The 21,567-nt window shown below is 44.2% G+C and overlaps 1 protein-coding gene across 1 annotated transcript; it reads right to left on the bottom strand.

Annotated features, from left to right (window-relative positions):
• Window positions 1–13,877: 13,877 nt before the first annotated feature.
• Window positions 13,878–18,458, bottom strand: CCL1 (C-C motif chemokine ligand 1). Its single transcript, XM_010594582.3, has 3 exons — window positions 18,286–18,458; window positions 16,780–16,891; window positions 13,878–15,485 (listed from the first exon to the last, which is right to left on the bottom strand). Exons 1-3 carry the CDS (start codon window positions 18,359–18,361, stop codon window positions 15,383–15,385), a joined length of 291 nt encoding a protein of 96 aa, XP_010592884.1. The 5' UTR covers window positions 18,362–18,458; the 3' UTR covers window positions 13,878–15,382.
• Window positions 18,459–21,567: the final 3,109 nt, after the last annotated feature.

Below are 21,567 nucleotides of genomic sequence, written 5' to 3'. Positions count from 1 at the left end.
CCATGAGGTAATAATTAATAATTAGTTTCCTCAGAGAGGTGATCGCATAACCAACTAGAGACAGAGCCAGAATTCTAACCCTTATCTGGCTGACTTCCAACCCCAGGCTCTTAAACACACTTTCCTATTACAGCAGGTCCTAAAGTAGGGGGAAGGACAGACAGCCTCCTCACATACTTAATTTCCAGGAGAAGTATGGTGGACATGTGTGGGAGTGGATTCTAAGGATGTTAGACTGAAGAGGATAGCATATAGAGTTCAATCAGCCAAATGCATTGACGTGGAGGCACTCGACCAGAGTTTAGGATTTAATGTGTTGGCACAAGTACATGGGAGTGATGTTAATAGTCAGCTAGATTGGTTAATTGAGGTCTAGACTTAAAAATAAACCTGCAGTTAATAAAGTTGAAATATCAGAGCTTCCCTGGGATGTTAGGAAGGAGCCCAAAGACCCCAGAAGTGGGTCTGTTGTAATGAATCTATTATGCTCAAGCTGCTCAGCCCTCCCCTAACTGCACTCCTGGAGAAGGCCAGGAGAACACTTCCTTTGCCTAGCAACTACGAAATGCTTGAAGAGGTGGGGAGAGGAGGGCAGCATCCTTCAAAGCTCTGTGGAGGGTGCTCTCTGTAGATCAGGGATAACAGTGAGGCATGCTATAATTCTGTAGTTCTTAAACTTTAGTGCACATCAAAATCACCTGGAGGGCTTATTAAATACAGTCAGCCACGTTACCACTGGTGATAATTTAAGTAATCATGATTCCAACCCATGCCATGGAATATGTGTGCCTTTCTCCCTCACATAAGCCACTCGGCTGCTAACTGAAAAGTTGGAGGTTCAAGCCTACCCAGGGGCACCTTGGAAGAAAGGCCTGGTGATCTACTTCTGAAAAATCAACCATTAAAAAACCTATGGAGCACAGTTCTGCTCTGACACGCATGGGGCCACCAAGACAGAAACTGTTTTTTTGTTTGTTTGTTTGTTTTTTGGTTTTCTCCCTAACAAGGGAGTGATCCCTGTCTTCCTAAGCTATATGAGCAACCCAATCCAAGAATCCCATTTGGAAGGTGTATTTCCTGGGGCCACTCTCAGTGAGTATCCAATGTCAGTCAGGGTCCCAGCAAGAAACAGATGACATTTTATCATCTGAGAAAGGTTTAGTAAAGGCACTATTTGCAATGATGTGAAGTGGCGAAGAGAAACCACGGAGTGGTTCAGGACTCTCAGGCTACTAGCAGCTAGCAGTGCTGTCACAGCCCCTAGGTGTGAAGACCAGGAATGGTTCCTGAAACCAAGATGAAGAGTCATTGAGAGGGCTGTCTTGAGCAAAGTTGAAACCATTGGCTCAAGGATACATCCAGACTAAGTCTACTACCCAGGGAGACAGCAGAGGAACAAATTCCTCAACTCATCTTCTCCCTCTCTTCAGTGTCCTGTGGGGCTCCCCATTGACCAAACCCAACCAGATGCCAGAAGGCCACTTAGTTTCTTAGTGCTGCTATAACAGAAATACCACTAGTGGGCGGCTTTAACAAACAAATTAATTTTCTCACAGTTAGAAGGCTAGAAGTCCAAATTCAGGGCACCAGCTCTAGGGGAAGGCTTTCTCTCTATGTCCACTCTGAGGCAAGGTCCCCCCATCTCTCTTCAGCTTCCATTCTTCGATTCCTTGGAGTTCTGCATGCAGCCTGGCATGTATCTTCCCTCACCTGTTGTTCTTCCTTCTGTGCCTTTTATAATCTGCTCCTTTTATATTTCAAAAATGATTGGTTTAAGACACACCCTACCCTGATATGACCTCACTAACATAAAAAAGAAATGACTCCCAAATGGGATTACACCCTCAGGTATAAGCCAAAAAAAAAAAAAAACCCATTGCCATCAAATTGATTCCTACTCATAGTGACCCTATAGGACAGAGTAGAACCGCCCCATAGGGTTTCTGAGGAGCACCTGGTGGATTTGAACTGCCAAGCTTTCAGTTAGCAGCTGAGCTCTTAACCACTACGCTACCAGGTTTTCCAGAGGTAATAAGGGTCAGGATTTACAACACACGATTTTTTTTTAATTTTTATTGTGCTTTAAGTGAAAATTTACAAGTCAAGTCAGTCTCTCATAAAAAAATTTATATGCACCTTACTATATACTCCTAGTTGCACTCCCTGTAATGAGCCGGCACACTCCTTCCCTCCACTCTCTATTTTCGTGTCCATTCTGCCAGCTTCTGACCCCCTCTGCCCTCTCATCTGCTCTCCCCACAGGAGCTGCCCACATAGTCTCATGTGCCTACTTGATCCAAGAAGCTCACTCCTCACCACTATCATCTTCTATCACATAGTCCAGTCCAAACCTTATCTGAAGAGTTGGCTTTGGGAATGGTTCCTGCCTTGGGTTAAGCGAAGGTCTGGGGACCATGCCCTCCGGGGTCCTTCTAGTCTCAGTCAGACCGTTAAGTCTGGTGTTTTTACGAGAATTTGAGGTCTGCATCCCACTGCTCTCCTGATGCCTCAGGGGTTCTCTGTTGTGTTCCTTGTCAGGGCAGCCATTGATTGTAGCCAGGCACCATCTAGTTCTTCAGGTCTCAGGCTGATGTAGTCTCCGGTTTATGTGGACCTTTCTGTCTCTTGGGCTCATAATTACCTTGTGTCTTTGGTGTTCTTCATTCTCCTTTGCTCCAGGTGGGTTGAGACCAATTGATGCATCTTAGATGGCTGCTTGCTAGCGTTTAAGACCCCAGACGCCACACTCCAAAGCGGGAGGCAGAATGTTTTCTTAATAGATTTTGTTATGCCAATTGACTTAGATGTCCCTTGAAACCATGGTCCCCAAACCCCGGCCCCTGCAACACTGGCCTTCGAAGCGTTCAGTTTATTCCGGAAATTTCTTTTCTTTTGGTTTAGGCCAGTTGTGCTGACCTCCCCTGTATCGTGTGTTGTCTTTCCCTTCACCTAAAATAGTTCTTATCTACTATCTAATTAGTGAATACCCCTCTCCCTACCACCCTGCCCCGTCTCATAACCATCAAAGAATACATTCTCCTCTGTTTAAACTATTTCTCGAGTTCTTATAATAGTAGTCTCATACAATATTCATCCTTTTGCAACTGACTAATTTCACTCAGCATAATGCATTCCAGATTCATCCATGTTACGAAAAGTCTCATGGATTCATCATTGTTCTTTATCCATGTATAGTATTCCATTGTGGGAATATACCATAATTTATTTATCCATTCATGTGTTGATGGGCACTTTGGTTGCTTCCATCTTTTTGTTGTTTGTATACAGTGCTACAATGAATGCGGGTGTGCATGTATCTGTCCATGTAAAGGTTCTTATTTCTCTAGGATATATTCCAAGGAGTGGGATTGCTGGATCATATGGTACTTCTATTTCTGTTTTTTTTAAGGAAGCCCCAAATCGATTTCCAAAGTGGTTGTACCACTTCACATTCCCACCAGCAGTGTATAAGTGTTCCAGTCTCTCTACAACCTCTCCAACATTTATTGTTTTGTGTGTTTTGGGTTAATGCCAGCCTTTTTGGAGTGAGATGCAATCTCATTGTAGTTTTGATTTGCATTTCTCTAACGGCTAATGATCATGAGCATTTCCTCATGTATCTGTTAGCTACAGAAATGTCTTCTTTAGTGAAGTGACAGTTCATATCCTTTGCCCATTTTTTAATTGGGTTATTTGTCTTTTTGCAGTTCAGTTTTTGCAATATCATTTAGATTTTAGAGATCAGACACTGATTGGAAATGTCATAGCTAAAAACTTTTTCCCAGTCTGTATGTAGTCTTTTTACTCTTTGGTGAAGTCTTTGGATGAACATAGGTGCTTGATTTTTAGGAGCTCCCAGTTATCTAGTTTCTCTTCTGCATTGTTAATAATGTTTTGTATACTGTTTATACCATGTATTAGGGCTCCTAGCGTTGTCCCTATTTTTTCTTCCATGATCTTTATCTTTTTAGATCTTATATTTAGGTCTTTGATCCATTTTTGAGTTGGTTTTTGTGCATGGTGTGAGGTATGGGTCTTGTTTTATTTTTTTGCAGATGGATATCCCGGTTATGCCAGCATCATTTGTTAAGGAGACTGTCTTTTCCCCAGATAATGGACTTTGGGCCTTTCTCAAATATCAGCTGCTCATAGGTGGATGATTTTATGTCTGGATTCTCAATTCTGTTCCATTGGTCTATGTATCTGTTGTTGTACCAGTAGCAGGCTGTTCTGACTACTGCAGCGGTATAATAGGCTATAAAATCAGGTAGAGTGAGGCCTCCCACTTTGTTCTTCTTTTTCAGTAATGCTTTACTTATTGGGGGCCTCTTTTCCTTCCACATGAAGTTAGTGATTTGTTTCTCCATTTCATTAAAAAAAAATGCCATTGGAATTTGGATCGGAATTGCATTAAATCTATAGGCGGCTTCTGGTATAATAGACACTTTTACAATGTTAAGTCTTCCTATCCATGAGCAAGGTATGTTTTTCCACTTTTGTAGGTCTCTTTTGGTTTCTTGCAGTAGTGTCTTGCAGTTTTCTTTGTATAGGCCTTTTACTTCTCTGCTAAGATTTATTCCTAAGAATTTTATCCTCTTGGAGACTACTGTAAATGGTATTGATTAGGTCATTTCCTCTTTGATGTTACTTTTGTTGGTGTAGAGGAATCCAACTGATTTTTGTATGTTTATCTGATACTCTGCTAAGCTCTTCTATTAGTTTCAGTAGTTTTCGTGAGGATTCTTTAGGGTTTTCTGTGTATAAGATCATGACATCTGCATTTAGAGATCCTTTTACTTCTTCCTTGCCAATCTGGATGCCCTTATTTCTTTATCTAGCCTAATAGCTCTGGCTAGGACCTCCAGCAAAATGTTGAGTAAAAGTGGTGATAAAGGGCATCATTGCCTGGTTCCTGATCTCAGGAGGAATGCTTTCAGACTCTCTCCATTTAGGATGATGTTGGCTGTTTGCTTTGTATAAATGTCCTTTATTATGTTGAGGGATTTGCCTTCTATTCCTATTTTGCTGAGATTTGTTAGCATGAATGAATGTTTAGCTTTCTCAAATGCCTTTTCTGCATCAATTAACAAGATCAGGTGGTTCTTGTCTTTTGTTTTATTTATATGATGGATTACATTGATTGTTTTTCTAATGTTGAACTATTCCTGCATACCGGGTATGAATCCCACTTGGTCATGGTGAATTATTTTTTTGATATGTTGTTGAATTCTATTGGGTAGAATTTTGTTGAGGATTTTTGCATCTATGTTCATGACGGATATAGGTCTATAATTTTCTTTTTTGTGGTGTCTTTACTTGGTTTTGGTATCAGGGCTATGCTGGCTTCATAGAATGAGTTTGGGAGTATTCCGTCCTTTTTTATGCTCTGAAATACCTTCAGTAGTAGTGGTGTTAACTTTTTTCTGAAAGTTTGGTAGAACTTTGCAGTGAAGCTGTCTGGGCCAGGTTTTTGTTGTTGTTGTTGGGAGTTTTTTGATTACTTTTTCAACCTCTTCTTTTGTTATGGGCCTATTTAGTTGTTTTACCACTGTTTGTGTTAGTTTAGGTAGGTAGTGTGCCTCTAGAAATTCATCCATTTCTTCTAGGTTTTCGAATTTGTTAGAGTACAATTTTTTGTAGTAATCCAATATGATTCTTTTAGTTTCAGTTGGGTCTGTTGTAATATCACCCATCTCATTTCTTACTCAGGTTATTTTCTTCCTCTTCTGTTCTTGTCACTTTGGCCAATGGTTTATCAATTTTCTTAATTTTTTTTCAAATACCCAGGTTTTGGTCCTGTGAATTCTTTGAGTTGTTTTTCTGTTCTCTATTTCATTTTTTTATTTCATTTAATTCTGCTCTAATTTTTATTACTTGTTTTCTTCTTGTGTGTGAAGGTTTCTTTTTTTGCTCTCTTTCTATTTATTCAAATTGCAGGAATAATTCTTTGATTTTGGCCCTCTCTTCTTTTTGTATGTGTACATTTATTCCTATAAATTGACCTCTGAGCACTGCTTTAACTGTGTCCCAAAGGTTCTGATAGGAAGTGTTTTCATTCTCATTGGATTCTCTGAATTTCTTTATTCCTTCCTCGATTTCTACAATCCAGTCATTTTGGGGCAAGGTATTGTTCAGTTTCCAAGTGTTTGATTTCTTTTCCCTGCCTTTTCTGTTATTGTTTTCTACTTTTATGGCCTTATGATCAGAGAAGATGCTTTGTAATATTTCAGTGTTTTGGATTCTGCTAAGTCTTGCTTTATGGCCTAATATGTGGTCTATTTTAGAGAATGTCCCATGTGCATTGGAAAAGAAAGTATACTTGGCTCTGTTGGGTGGAGTGTTCTGTATATGTCTATGCGGTCAAGTTGATTGATTGTGGCATTTAGATCTTCCGTGTCTTTTTTGAGCTTCTTTCTGGACGTTCTGTCTTTCACTGAAAGTGGTGTGTTGAAGTCTCCTACTATAATTGCGGAGCTGTCTGTCTCACCTTTCAATGCTGATAGAGTTTTTTTTTTAATGTATCTTGGAGCTCCGTCATTAGGTGTATAAATATTTAATATGATTATATCCTCCTGGTATATTGTCCCTTTAATCATTGTGTAATGTCCTTCCTTATCCTTTGTGGTGGATTTAACTTTAAAGTCTATTTTGTCAGAAATTAATATTGCCAGTCCTGCTCTGTTTTGATTGTTGTTTGCTTGATATAATTTTTTCCATCCTTTGAGTTTTAGTTTTTTTGCATCTCTAAGTCTAAGGTGTGTCTCTTGTAGGCAGCATATAGATGAATCATGTATTTTTTTAATCCATTCTGCCACTCTCTGTCTCTTTATTGGTGCATTTAGTTCATTTACATTCAGCATAATTATGGATAGGTATGAGTTTAGTGCTTAGACATTTTGATGTCTTTTTTTTTTGGTGTGTTTTTGACAGTTTCTTTTTCCGACTTAATTTTTTGTGCTGAGTAGTTTATGTTTATATATTGTCTTTTCCTTTTATTCATTGTTGTTGATTTTGTTTCTGCTGAGTCTCTATTTTTTTCTTTTTTTTTTTCGATGAGTAGAATTGTTAGTCTCCTTTGTGGTTACCTTGATATTTATCCCTATTTTTCTAAGTTTAAACCTAACTTTTATTCCTTTATATTGCCTTGTTTTCCTCTCCATAGGAAAGATCTATGACTACATTTCTTAAAAAAAAAAAAGTCCCTCTTAATTGTTTTAATGTTGTCTTCTTTTACATAATAACATCACTGTTTCCCTGTTTTGAGCATTTTTTTATCTTGATTTATTTTTGTGATGTCCCTATCTGGGTTGACACCTGATTGCTCTGTCCAGTGTTCTAGTCTTAGGTTGATATCTGATTGATTTTCTAACCAGAGAACTCCCTTTAATATTTCTTATAGTTTTGGTTTGGTTTTTACAAATTCCCTAAACTTCTGTTTATCTGGAAATGTCCTAATTTTGCCTTCATATTTGAGAGACAGTTTTGCTGGATATATAATTCTTGGCTGGCAATTTTTTTCTTCAATGCTTTATATAAGTCACCCCATTGCCTTCTCGCCTATATGGTTTCTGCTGAGTAGTCCAAGCTTATTCTTATTGACTCTCCTTTGTAGGTGACTTTTTGTTTATCCCTAGCTGCTCTTAAAATTCTCTTTATCTTCAGTTTTGGCAAGTTTGATTACAATATGTCTTGGTGGCTTTCTTTTGGGATCTACCTTATGTGCAGTTCTATGAGCATCTTGGATAGATATCTTCTTATCTTTCACAACATCAGGGAAGTTTTCTGGCACTAAATCTTCAACAATTCTCTCTGTATTTTCTGTTATTCCTCCCTGTTCTGGTACTCCAATCACTCATAGATTCTTAGGGTTTCCTTTTTTTTTTTTTTTTAATTCTTTTTGTATCTGATTTTTCTTCAAATGTATTGGCGCCAAGTGCTTTATCTTCAATCTCACCAATTCTGCCTTCCACTTGCTCATTTCTGCTCCTCTTTCTATTGAGTTGTCTAATTCTGTAAATTTATTGTTAATCTTCTGAATTTCTGATTGCTGTCTCTCTATGGATTCTTGCAGCTTATTAAATTTTTCATTATATTCTTGAATAATCTTTTTAATTTCTTCAACTGTTTTGTCTGTGTGTTCTTTGGCTTTTTCTGCATATTGCCTGGTTTCCTTTCTGATCTTGTTCCTGATGTCTTGAAGAGTTCTGTATATTAATCTTTTGTATTCTGCATCTGGTAACCCCAGGAAGGCACCTTCATACAGAAGATCCCTGGATTCTTAGTTTTGAGAAGTGATCATGGTCTGCTTCTTTGTGTGATTTGATATTGACTGTTGTCTCCGAGCCATCTATAAGTTATTGTATTAGTTTACTTTATGTTTGCTTACTGTATCCTAGCTTCTTGCTTTGTTTTATTTTGATATGCCCAAATAGGTTGCTTGAATGAGCTAGCTTGATTATTTTCACCTTTGAAGCTCTAACGTGCTGTCACCAGATGGCTAGAGCTATTATCAGGTATATCAGCCTAGAAGTCCATTCACTTTTCTGTATGGATTCAGCTCAGGTGTCGAGGTGATTGGTCACAAGTGTGTGGTACAGGCTCTGTCCTACAGTCTTAGAGGGGCAGGGGTGATTGGTGTAGGTACAGTATCTGGTTGCAGCAGGGGGTCATGCTGTGAACAATGCAGGGGCTGACAACCATCCCCTGAGTGTCTGTGAGGAAAATGTGTCCCTGTTTCCCTAAAGCATGCAGCTGTGTGGGTTCTGCAGATGGACTATAGGCACCCTGTTTAATAGGCAAAGCAGTGTCAAACATCAAACACCCAAATCTCCAAAGTACCATTGAAACAGTTCAGTCTGTTTATAAGGGCTTATTGTCCTGAAATAGGCCCATACAGGTCTGTGCAGGGGTGAAAGATCTTCAAAGTCCGTGGACCGTGTATGCCTAGATGGGAGCCGCTTCTGTCCTGAGCTCCCCAGTTAATGGAGCTGACAGATTATCTTTTCCTCCAATTGTGAATTTTTTCCTTCTCCAAGGCCAGGAGAATGGCTCTGGGTGTACAACAGGACCTATCTCAGGCCCAGGGAAATCAATAGCTACTGAAGCCAGCCTGAGGGCTGGGGGAGTGGTAAAATACACGCAAGTACTTAGCTTTTGCTGAGAACGCCAGTCTTCTCTGGTTCTGGAGGTGTGAGTAGGCTGTGTGGCTGGCTTTTTCTCCCCGAGGAAACTGCAGCCGAATGCTACCACCAGCCCGCCGCAGCCACTCCCATGCAAATGGTGCCTGAGGGTTCTCAGCGATTCAGGTCCTGCAACTCCTCTCTTTTTCTGAACCGTCTTTCCCTCCCCCTGCCACTTAGTCCGTTTTCTAACTTTGCACCTTTGGCGTTCAGGGCTCGTAGGTTGTCATAAATATAATTGTTTCACTTGTTTTTTTGGGTCTTTGTTGTAAGAGGGTTTACCGGAAGTGTCTGACTACTCCACCATCTTGGCCATGCCCCACAACACATAATTTTTGAGGACACAATTCAATCTATAACAGCCAGTAATCCCATTGTAATTCATACAGATCGCCTTCCCAGGGCAGAGAATAGGAGAGAGAAGAATGGAACATGTGTCCAAAGGGCAAGATTGTTGTTTTCCTTCCTCATACTGTTCTGAAAAGTATTTTTAGCATCAAAGTTATGTATGACTCAAAAGGAGCATTCTCTGGAAAAGATTGCATAATATTGTAACTATCAATTCCTTGTATCCTTGGGGAAATTAGCTGTTAAAGCCATCTGAGCCTAGAAGATTTGGGTGTGGGGGAAAGGTTTTCAGTTACTGATTCAATTTCTTGATTGTTTTAAAATTAGTTTTTCATTTCTTCTTACATTCTGGTAGATTGTATTTCTTAGGAATTCATCCTTCTTCTCTAAATTGTATTTGTTGACATAAGGTTCTTCTTATTTTCTTTTTGGTATCTGCAGACTCCATGGTGATGTCCTCTTTTTTATTTCTGCTGCTAGTGATTTGTACCTTCTTTCCTTTCTTTCATAGTTAGTCCCAGTGGAGTTTTAGCTTCATCTGGTTGTTGTTGTTAGTTGCCATTGAGTCAACTCCAACTCATGGCAACCCCATGTGTGTCAGATCACTCCATAGCACTCCATAGTAGATCACCAGGCCTGTCTTCTGAAGCACCTCTGGGTAAGTTTGAATCAACTTCTCAGCTAGTAGTTGAGCACTAAACCATGTGTGCCACCCAGGGACTAGCTTCATTATAGGTTTGTCAAAGAACCAGCTTTGGGCCTTAGTAATTCTTTCTAGTACATATTATTTTCTCTTTTACTAATTCTCGCTCTTGATTTCCTTCCTTTTACTCTCATTTGTTTTGCTAGTGTGGAAAGGTTTGCAAGAGTGGCGAGCAGAGGAGAGAGTATTCCAGGCAGCCACAAAGGTATAGGCAAAGTCTGGGAGGCAGGACTGAACGTGGAGCACTGGGAATGCCCTGGCAAAGGCCTACCAGGCTTTGGGCAGACTCCAATGCTGTTTCCTCCCACATTACCCCACTGCAGCACCCGCTTCCCAACTTCTCAGCTCACAGGTGCACACCCCTGGCAGGAGGGAGCCTGGCACAGAAGCAAACAGCCCACTTACTGGCTCCCCTCCCCACTCTTCTCCCCCATCAACAGTGTTATAAAACTAGTGGTCTCTACTGAAAATGACAGGCTTGAATAAATTGATGATATCCAGACCATGTCCCTCTGGGCCTGAGGGACAGAAAACCCACTGCCATTGGGCCAATTCTGACTCCTGGCTACCCAGTAGGACAGAGGAGAACTGCCCCATAAGTTTCCAAGGAGCAGCTGGTAGATTCGCACTGCTAACCTTTTGGTTAGCAGCCAAGTTCTTAACCACTTCTCCACCAGGGCTCCCTGAGGGGCAGGGGGGGACACCAATTTTTGATTTAAGGAGCCCCTGTCCCTGGAGGTTGACACTGATCTGTCTCACATATTGGACTTCTACATAAAGGGGCAAAAGCCCTTCCAATATCTCTTAAAAAAAAAAAAAACCTGTTGCCATCGAGTTGATTCCAACTTATAGCAACCCTATAGGAGAGAGAGTAGAACTGCCCCATAGGGTTTCCAAGGAGCATCTGGTGGATTCTAACTGCTGACCTTTTGGATAGCAGCTGTAGCTCTTAACCACTATGTAGCTCTTATGCCACCAGGTTTTCCCCAACCTGTCTACTCTCTATAAAAAGCAGGAAGAACAGCCAGAAGAGCAAAGAGACTGGAAACAACCCAGGAGCTGCCAACTGTCACACTGAAGCCCACCTCCCAAGCCTCCAACCTGAAGATTTCCTCAGCATTTCTGTCCCTGCTCCTTGCAGTCACCACCTTTAGCTTCCAGGTGCTTGCTCAGCCAGGCAAGCTCATTCTCTCTCTCTTTCTCTCTTCCTTTCCCTCCCTCCCTCTTGGTTTCTCTCTCCTCCTAGGAAGCCCTAAGCCAAAGTTCTGAGCCTATCAGAGCAGCAGGGGGCCTCAGAGATTCACTTTAATATCTAATTACAAAGGTAACAGCTCGGCTGCTAACTGAAAGGTCAGAGGTTCAAACCCACCAACCCGCTTTGTGGGGGAAAGATGTGTCAGTCTGCTTCTGTAAAAATTACAGCCTTTGAAACCCTATGGGGCAGTTCTACTCTGTCTTATAGGGTTGTTATGAGTTGGAATCTACTGGAAGTCAACAGTTTGGTTTTGGTTTGGTATAAAGACAGTAAGCTGAACCTAGGCTGGGCAGGCGGGGTCATAACCCTCATCCAGGCCATCACAGAGCCTGAGTAAAATCTAAGTTGCTGACTCCGAACCCAGGGCCTTTTCTCTGACACCAGCTGATCTTCCTCAGCCCTGCAGATTTGGGGACCTATCCAGGATCTGTCAGATTGATCATGCAGTGCCTCCCAGGGCAGCAGTGATATGTTCCCAGTGTGCAGGTGAGAGAATCCAGTTTGAGAATTTCAGCCACAGGTCACACCCTGCCCCAGGACCTAGGGCAGGAGCATTCAATTGGGAGTGGATAGGATCTGCTTCTGCTTCTCATTCTTTGCTTTTCCTTCCCCTACTGACAGTTTCCTGCTGTGTCCTGGCTGAGAAAAACCTAGCACATCCTGAAATGTTCTTTCTGTGACTATTTCTAGATGCACTCAATGCCCCATCCACTTGCTGCTTCACGTTTAGCAGGAAGATCCCCCTGCAGGGCCCGAAGAGCTATTGAATCACCAACAACCAGTGTCCCCAGGAAGCCATCATGTGGATAGAAAAAGCTGCTCCCCTCCAACCCCCACCTCACCCCACTCCACTCTCACAACCCCTAATCCAGAGTCTTTCCCTGTAAGACAGATTCCAATTCAGATTGACTGGTGATCTTGCCCAATCCCTGGATGGTGCTGCAGTTAAGGGCTCAACTACTAACTGAAGGATTGACAGTTTGAATCCACCCAAGGCACCTCAGAAGAAAGCCTGGTGATCTACTTCTGACAGGTCACAGCAATTGAAAACCCTATGGAGTGCAGTTCTACTCTGACACACATGGGGTTACCAGGAATTGGAATCAGCTCTGTTGGGCTCCAGAGGAATGAAGATGTGGATAGACCCTGGCTACGTGGCCAGCCTGAGTTTATCTGAATGTCAGGAAGGGCCTGCCTCACCAGCCCAGGTGACCCCAGAACACTGACTCCATCCCTGGCATCACTTCCCCACCTTGCAGTTCTTTAGTCCCAACATTCAGCACCAGGACCACTGTCATTCCTTTCTTTGAAGACTTCTCACCCCTGCCCAAAAGATCTCCCCAGTCTACTGCAGCTGCTGTCTAACTGGTCTCCCTGCCCCAGGCCCTCCCACTCCAAGCAGTCCTCCATCCTGGAGTAATACAGACTTTCTGTGCACCCAGCCCCCAGAGCAAAACCAAATGCTGGTCGGAATCAGACTTTACAGAGAAGATGGGACTTGGGGGAGGGGACAGTGTGGTAATAGGAGAGGCCCTTCTAGCAGAGATGCAGGATGAAAAAAGGGCAGAGGGCCCAGGGAGGATCTCCACATGGTCAGGGTTTGAGCTCCAGAATGGAAAAAGTTGGAGACCTTCAGAAAGGAAGGTGGAGGCTGGGTTGTAGAGGAATAGGAATATCACATTAGGCAGTTTGGACTCAGCTCAAAAGGCAGGAGGGAAAGATTGCAGGCTTTTGAACCATGGGGATGGGGAGTGCTGGGAAGAGGGACCTGGTGGCTATGGTAGGTTGAAGCTGAAAGGGAAGACTGGAAGTGTCCCACTGTAAGGGCCAGTCAACAGGAGATGGTGGCCTGAAGCAGGTAGTTGAGGGGTGAAAGGGGGAAGGCAGTTTAAGGAAGAATGGGCCAGACTGTGACAGGTTGAATGTGAGGGAAGGAGGGAGAAGGCCTGAGACACAGGACATGAGACCTTCTCCTTTCAAGCCACCAAGCTGACCTTTAAAGGGGCGCCAGTCCTGAGACTCACAATCCACTTCCCTCTCTCATTTCTCTCCCTCGATTCACCGTCTACCTGTGCACACATTACAAATGGGAGCTTGTGGGTCCCTTTAAAAGATACAGAGCTTCCTCTTCCTGCATGTCCACCAAGGGTTCTCCTGCTCTTACCTGAGACCCCCTCACTCTTCCTGTTGAGTGTGCTGGCCTCTTAGTTAATAGCTCGGCTGCTAACCAAAAGGTCGGCAGTTTGAATCCACCAGTTGCTCCCTGGAAACCCTACAGGGTGGTTCTACTCTGTCCTATAGAGTTGCTATGAGTCAGAATCAACTTGACAGCAATGAGTTTTTTTTTTTTTTCTTGTACCTGGCTCAGAGACTGGGACCCTTCCCAAGGAGAGAAGGACCCTGCTAACCAGCTCCGCAGGGCCCATCTTGCTCATCGGTGAGAGATGGTCCCTGTGCCATGCTGCATCAGGCAGTTCACTTGGCAAATTGGGATACCAGAAAGATCTCTGGCCTGAGAGATGGGAGCCTTGGGCTCTCACACCAGATCTGGCTATATGACCTCAGGTCTGTGGATCCCCTCTCTAGCCTCAGTCACCCCATCTACAAAATGGGATTAGCACAGTTTTACAGTCAGATGACCTCACAAGACCTCGACCAGCTAAGGCACTGTGGCTTTCGGTTAGCGTTATACACCCACCCCTGGAACCTTCTGGGCAGGCCAGAGGAGAGGGCCCTGAACCCAAACATGGACCCAGCTCAGGCTACTGCTCCACTTTCTCATCACAACCAGGGGGTGGGGGTTGATCTTTTTCCTTGTTTCCTGAGAGATACCCTCTAAAACCTTGGTACTCCCTCAGCGATTGAAGTGTCTTTGTTAACTATGAGGGCTCCAGACCACACCTAACTGACACGTTATGCTAATGAGGTAACTCAGATGGGGGCTGGCCAGGCCAGAAAGACCCTCTGATATCAGGCGACCTCAGGGAAGATGGGCTGATCAATCAATCCTGCCCACGTAATGAGGCCCCAATAAAGGCTCTGGTCAGAGAAGCTCCATGGGCTTCCTGGTTGATAAGACACCCGTGTACATGGAGGTGTACATGATAAGACACCTGTGCATGGGACACAGAAGCACCGCACTGGGGACCTTCCTAAAGCTGGCTGTAAAGTCTCTTCATTTGTATCATTTCTGCTGTAATAAAAGTATTCATAAATACACCACTCTCTTGAGTTCTGTGGGTTGTTCTAGCAAATTTAGCAAATTATTGAACCTGAGGGAGTAGTGAGAGCCAGTAGGTCAGAAGTGAGGGGGGCCTGAGGACCCCCAAGCTTGCAGTTGGTGTCTGAGGTCTTGGGCCGATGTGGCAGTCTGAAGGGCTGTGCCTTTTAATTGGTGAGGCCTGACCTAGCTCCGGCGGTTAGGGTCAGAGGAAGGAGCACTGCATCTGCAGTTGTTGCCAGAATGGAACAGAACTGAGTAGAATTGCATTGGATTGAATTGTTTTTCTTACACAGCCTGTAGTCAAAACTCATCCCCAATCCCAGGACAAAGGCTGTCGGCTGAGAGGCAGTGTGTCATTTACTGGCTCTGATCGACAAGAGTCCGTTTCCCTTACACCAGGTCCAACATGTCTCCCTCCTCCTTCCCAGCCCTCCAGCCCCTGGCCCCAGCTCCTCAACGCCAATCAAGTTTGAACTCTGGTGGGATCCAAAAGACACAGGGTAGCTGGAGTTGAGGATTCAAAAATTTTAAAGTGCAATAACATAGCTTATCAGAACCTGAGCAGACCCTCCATGACCTAGCAAAGTTGGAACAGAAGGGTACTGCAGGGTTGCAAGTTGTGGGGACAGATGAAGCAACATGGTCTCTGTAGCCCAGGATGGAAAGGAATCTGCTCATACTCTCTTTGGCAGGCAGAGTTTCATCTTGCTGAAATTATCCTGGACCCATTTGACTGTCTTCAATACACAGCTCTCTCTGCCCTTCTTCAGCTTCAATCTGTGAGCAAAGAACAAAGGAGAGGTTGGAGTCACCTACTGGGTATCATGCATAAATCCAATCTCCACCACTTTTCCCCATGTATCCCTAATTTCTCTCTCTGGGCCTCACTGGTCTCCTCTATAAAATAAAGTCATTGCATAAGAGCTGTAGCCTCTTCCCTGTCTGACTGTGTGAGATTACCATTCAGTGTGTTGGGTGGAGCTGAAGACACTGCAGACATTTCGATAATTAGCTGGGATAGAAAATTCCTGTCCTAGAACAGCTCAGAGGAACCCTCTACTCCAACTTTTAATGTTTCTGTGTCCACTCAAGACCCTCAATTATTGCTTTGGACTCATAATAATATGTGTGTGTGTGTGTGTGTGTGTGTGTGTGTGTGTGTGTGTGTTTCATCTGCCCATGCAGTCCCTAGAGAGTAGCATCCTTTGGGAAATGCAAACAGTTAATGTGCTCGGCTGCTGACCAAAAGGTTGGTAGTTCAAATCCACCCAGAAGTGCCTTGGAAGAAAGATTTGGTGATCTACTTCCAAAAAATCAGTCACTGAAAGCCCTATGGAGGACAGTTTTACTCTCACACTCTTGGGGTCGCTGTGAGTCAGAGCTGACTTGACGGTAAATGATGGTGGTGGTATTGCCCACCTCCTAAACGTGCTATTGTCCGATCTATAGTCCAACTCTGCTCCTTACCATCAGGGTGACCACGGACAAATCTCTCTACCTCCCTGAACTTCAGTTTTCATCATGGCAAAAATGTCTCCCCAAGAGTGTTAGGCAAGATAATATACCTGACAGTGCCCTGCAAAGGCGAAGCAGTATATGCCAGCTACCTCCGTGAAGCCTCATAATGACTCTGTGAAGCAGGTATCATTTTTAATGCACTTCACAGATAAGAGACTCAGAGGAGTGCACAGATAATGAGGTGCAGAGGAGTTGCCTGTCCAAGTTACCTGTCCCTATAGGTTGGCAAATCAAGAGGCAGGAACTAATCATGACGCCTCGGTCTTTCCACTACACAGCCATGCTTGATGCTTTTCTTAAGCAATTCCTTCCTCTGGGCATATAATACTAGGATATGATACTTGATGCCTTGTTGGCCCAGGAAACACAAATTAACTGCAGGATCCCAGGCACATCCTTCCGTGCTCTCCCCCTAGTGCCCAAACTCAGCTCAGCCTCCAGGCTTTGGGCTGGGTTCAGAAACTTTATTCTGGTGGAACATCGCCATCTAGTGTTCACTATTCTAACTCCGGGTTGGTCAGAGGTGGAGTCAGGGATTGAACACAGGACTCACATTAAGGCATCGTAGGGGCAGGTGGAGCTGGTGTTTTTATAACACTGGATATTCTTCAGGGAAATACTTTTGTTCATAAACTTGTAGCAGCAGTTGGAGGACGACACATGCACTAGAAGAGAAGCACAAAAGATGGTTTGGACCCATTTCTCAGCCTGGACCCAGTTTGCCTCACCCGTAGGATGAATAATAAAGAGAGACCCCTCCTGGGACAGGTTCAAGTTTTGGGACCACATCCAGAGGACCCTGGAGCAGCTCTAAGTCATCAACCACCTGGTTCTGTGGTTAGGTGAAGAATCAGGAGCTTGGGGTTCGAATCTCAGCTTCCCACAACTGGCTGTATGGTCTTGATCAAGACCAGCCCTCATTCTGGGCCTCAGAGATCCCATTTATAAAATGGGACTTTTTAGGCTGGTTTCTAAAGGCTCTTCCCATTCTGGCATCCCACCATGAGTGCGTGGTTCTGCCCCAATATTCTGGTTCAGGGCTCTGGATCCCACCCCTGGGGGGCGCATAGTGGGTCTGATACGTGAAAGACAACTGCAGTTCCACAGCCCACAGTCCACAAGTCTGGAGGTGGGTTAAGAGCTGGTGAAGGAGTTCAAACTGACAAAATGACAAGGGATGGGCCCCCGGGAACTAACCAACCCTCCATCCCTTCTCTTGAATTCTCCCCTTCCTGGGTCCTCAGCTCTTTCCTGGCCTGCAATCTCCACTCTGCTAGTTTATACCCTCCCCTCCATAAGAGACTTTCACTCCAACCCTGACTCTTTCCTCACAGTTTTGCTGTTTAAAAAGTCCTTTCACATCTGCTATGAGGTCAGTATTCTTATAATAGCCTTGGAAGGTGGGCATTATCCATCCCATTTTACAGATGAAGGAACCAGACTTTGAGAAGTAAAGTGACTTGCCCAAATGTTAGACTCCTGACTTCAGACCTTGCAGGTTTTCAATCCATCCTGTTTCTCTGGATCTCAGGCCTAGCCAGCTTGGCCTAAATGACCTTACAGTCCTGCCCTCCCCACCCCATTGGTCTGCAGGATCTGAGTTAGCTCAGAAATCAAACCTGTTGCCATCAAGTCAATTCCAACTCAAGGCAACCCCATGTGTTACAGAATAGGAACAGAAAAGAACTGCTCCATAGGGTGTTTTGTATTGTTTGGTTGTAATATTTACAAAAGCAGATCACCACCTCTTTCTTCTCTGGTGCTGCTGGGTTTGTTTGAACCACCAACCTTTCTCTTAGTTGAGCCACCCAGGATTAGCTCAGAGCCTCCTTTATCTGAAGCTAGACCTTCAGCTCTCTGCTTTTGCTGCAGATTCATCGTTCTCCTATTAGCCTCCTGCTCCCACCCCATGCAAATTCCTCCTCTTCTGGTGGAATTCTTCCCAGAGGAGCGGGGTTGGAATCAATGAGCTCAGGGTGACCCTGTCCCCAAACCCAAAGCATCTGCCCAGGTTTCCACGCTCCCTAGGAAAAAGCAAAGTGACTCCAGCCACACTTACTACTTTTGCTGTCCACGGCTTGAGTCCACATCCCAGCCAACAGCAGACACACCAGGGCCACGGTGATGAGCTTCATCTCAAGCAATCTGGTTCAGGCCTCCCTGGAGCTGCTTCAAGAGTCAGGCGAAGCTAAGAGCTCTCCCCTGTCCGTCCCACATGGCCTGGAGCTTTTATTAGAAGGTTAAGGAGGTGGGGGTGGGATTTCCTAGGCCAGTGAGGAGGTGGGGAAGTCACAGGGAGAAGGGACGGTGAGCCAATGGAAAACTCCTTTCCCCACCACTCCTGGATGGTGTGCCTGAGATGTGAGGAAGCTTCCTGTGTTCGAGGGCAGATAAGAATCTTGAAAAAGTGAGTGGGAGCTGTCCTGGCTGAGTGGGAAGTGGAGAAAAGTGAGTGAGAGGAAGTGACTCTTTCTCTGTGGCTTCTCTAACCCCACGTCTTTCCATGCAGGGAACATGGCAACATGGAACATACACTGGACCTGGACTCCGATACACCTGCTTTTGAATTCAAGATCTGAAAACTAGCAATTGAGGAAACTTGTCCATGTCACAGATCCAAAATAGAAATAGTAACACAAGTCTCAAGGGCATGCAATGAGAATTAAATAAGATCCTTTATGTCAAGCACCTGGCATTTGTTGCATTTTTTTTTTCTTTCATTCAATCAACACTTTCCAACAGCTTACTCTCTACTAGGTCCTTGGCTAGCCCCAGGAAAGCAGTTATTAATGGGACACAGTCTCTGGCCTCCACTGGCTCCTACTGGTCTCACAGATAAACAAGTAAAGGCCACTCGGTGCAAGGACAGCAGTAGATGTGACATGTGGAGGGACACAGGGGCATTGGAAAGGTCCCCCCGAGAAATGTCTTTTAAGCAGAATCTCCTGTGCGCTGAAGTGGGAGGGGACATTCTAAGAAGAGGAAGGGGCTTGTGTAGAGACAATGAGGCATAAAGGTGCCCACTTTGTTCAGAGTCATCTGGTAAAACTGGGTGTGGGGTGTAAGGAGAGTGACAGGAGTGAAGAAGTGGCTGGTGAGGGATGCAGCTCTGCAGTGACGGAGTGGTCGGAACAGAAAGACGTTGTGTGCAAAGTTTGGAATAAGTAGCATGTGGTGGGCACTCAAGGAAAAGAAGCAGAGTCAATGTGGGTATTAAAATCACAAGGTCCGTGTGCACTGCATAGTCATCAAGGGTTGCCTACTGTCTTAGTTATCTGTTGTTGTTGTTAGGAGCTGTCGAGTCAGTTCAGTGTCATAGCGATCCTATGTACAACAGAATAAAACACTGCCTGGTCCTGTGCCATCCTCACAATTGTTGTTACACTTGAGCCTATTGTTGCAGCCACTGTGTCAATCCATCTCATTAAGGGTCTTCCTCTTTTTCCCGACCCTCTATTTTACCAAGTGCGATGTCCTTTTCCAGGGACTGATCCCTTCTGATAACATGTCCAAAGTATGTAAGACGTAGTCTTGCCATTTTTGCTTCTAAGGAGCATTCTGGTTGTACTTCTATCAAGACAGATTTGTTCGTTTTTTGGCAGTCCATGATATATTCAATATTCTTCATCAGCACGGCAATTCAAAGGCGTCAATTCTTCTTCCATCTTCCCTATTCATCATCCAGCTTTCACATGCATGTGAGGCGATTGAAAACACCATGGCTTGGGTCATACCACAAGTGGATGGCTTTAACAAAGAGGATTTATTCCTCACAGCTAGGAAGCTAGACGTCCAAAACCAGGGTGCTAGCTCCTGGGGAAGGCTTTCTTTCTCTCTCTGCCAGTTCTGGGGGGAGGTCGTTGCCATCAGTCTTCCCCTGGTCTAGGAGCTTCTCTGTGCAGGGACTCTGGGTTCAAAGGACACGCTATTCTCCTGGCTCTTGTTTCTTGGTGGTACAAGGTCTCTGTCTCTCTGCTTGCATCTCTCTTTTATATCTTAAAAGAGATTGACTTAAAACACAACTTAATCTTATAGACTGAGTCCTGACTCATTAATATAACTACCTGTAATCCCGCCTCATTAACATCATATAGGTAGGATTTACAACACATAGGAAAATCACATGTGACAAAATGGTAGACAATGACACAATACTGGTTATCATGGACAAGCCAAGGTGACACACATTTTTTGGGGGGACACAATTCAATCAGTAACAGCTAGGCTAATTGACTTTGCTCATTGTACTGTCTAGCTCAAAAACTCACAGTGGCTGCCTATTGTCAAACGAATGAAGTACAAACTTGGGCGCCCTGACCTTTATGGCTTTTTATGTCAGGTCTCTGTGGATTCCCGTACGCCCTCCACACATTCAGATATTTACAATTCCCTGAACATGCCACATGCTGTCTTACCTCCAGAATTTTGCTCCAGCTGTGTGATGGATTGAACTGTGTTCCCTAAAATGTGTGTTGCAGCACCGATCCAATATCAAAGAGTAAAAATAAAAGTAGGGCTACTGTTCAGGTAGGCCAGGAAAATGGAACCATTGCCCAAAGTTGAAGGGGCACGATTGTAATGTCCATGGACCAGGAGAATAGGGCTGCCTGGGGCTGAGGGGCTGGGGTCACCATTCAGGTAGACCAGGAGAATGGGACCACCCAAAGCCAAAGGATCAGGGTTGCCATCTCAGTGGGCCTGGAAGATAGAGATGATAGCCAGGCTGTGGGGTCTCTGCCCAGAATTCAGAGAGCAAAGCCAATGCCCAAAGTCTGGAAGGCAAAGCCATTGCCCAGATGGTCCCAGAGAACAGAGGGCTATTTTCAATCCTTGACAGCTAGTGAAATTTGCTCTGCTCAGTTTTGGACTGGCTTGGTACCCATGACCCCTTCTTTCCCTCCAAATTCTCCTGTTTGAAATGGGAATGCCTAACTTGTGCCTGCCTACTCCACCATTGTGCACTGGAAGTAGATAACTTGTATTCTAGATTTCACAGATGGAAAGGAACACACCCAGGAAGTAGACAGTTTGTATTCTAGATTTCACAGATGGAAAGGAACACACCCAGGTTCTCACTCACACTTTATTTACATGGTTCAAAAGATAGGTTTTGAACTTAGGGTTGATGCTGGAATGGGATAAGACCTTTGGGGTAACACAATAGGGCACCAGCTGTAGGGAAAGGCTTTCTGTTGGCTCTGGAGGAATGTGATAGAGTGAATGTGTTTTCACATGTGGGAAGGACATGAATTTTGAGGGTCCAAAGGGTGTAATATCATGGATTGAATTGTGTCCCCCCAAAAATACATATTGGAGTTTTGACCCCTATTCTTGTGGATTT

Source organism: Loxodonta africana, chromosome 18 (assembly GCF_030014295.1).
Source record: "Loxodonta africana isolate mLoxAfr1 chromosome 18, mLoxAfr1.hap2, whole genome shotgun sequence".
Classification (NCBI taxonomy): domain Eukaryota; kingdom Metazoa; phylum Chordata; class Mammalia; order Proboscidea; family Elephantidae; genus Loxodonta; species Loxodonta africana.
The sequence above is the reverse complement of the archived record's forward strand: the minus strand, read 5'-3'. Positions and strand labels throughout refer to the sequence as shown.

What these genes read in the sequence shown, in the direction of transcription:
- CCL1 (XM_010594582.3), bottom strand. Translation starts at nt 18,361, where the DNA reads ATGAAGCTCATCACCGTGGCCCTGGTGTGTCTGCTGTTGGCTGGGATG. An exon ending in AGCCGTGGACAGCAAAAGTA is followed by an intron (nt 16,892 to 18,285) that starts GTAAGTGTGGCT and finishes CTTCTCTTCTAG; the next exon opens with TGCATGTGTCGTCCTCCAAC. An exon ending in TGCCCCTACGATGCCTTAAT is followed by an intron (nt 15,486 to 16,779) that starts GTGAGTCCTGTG and finishes CTTTGCTCACAG; the next exon opens with ATTGAAGCTGAAGAAGGGCA.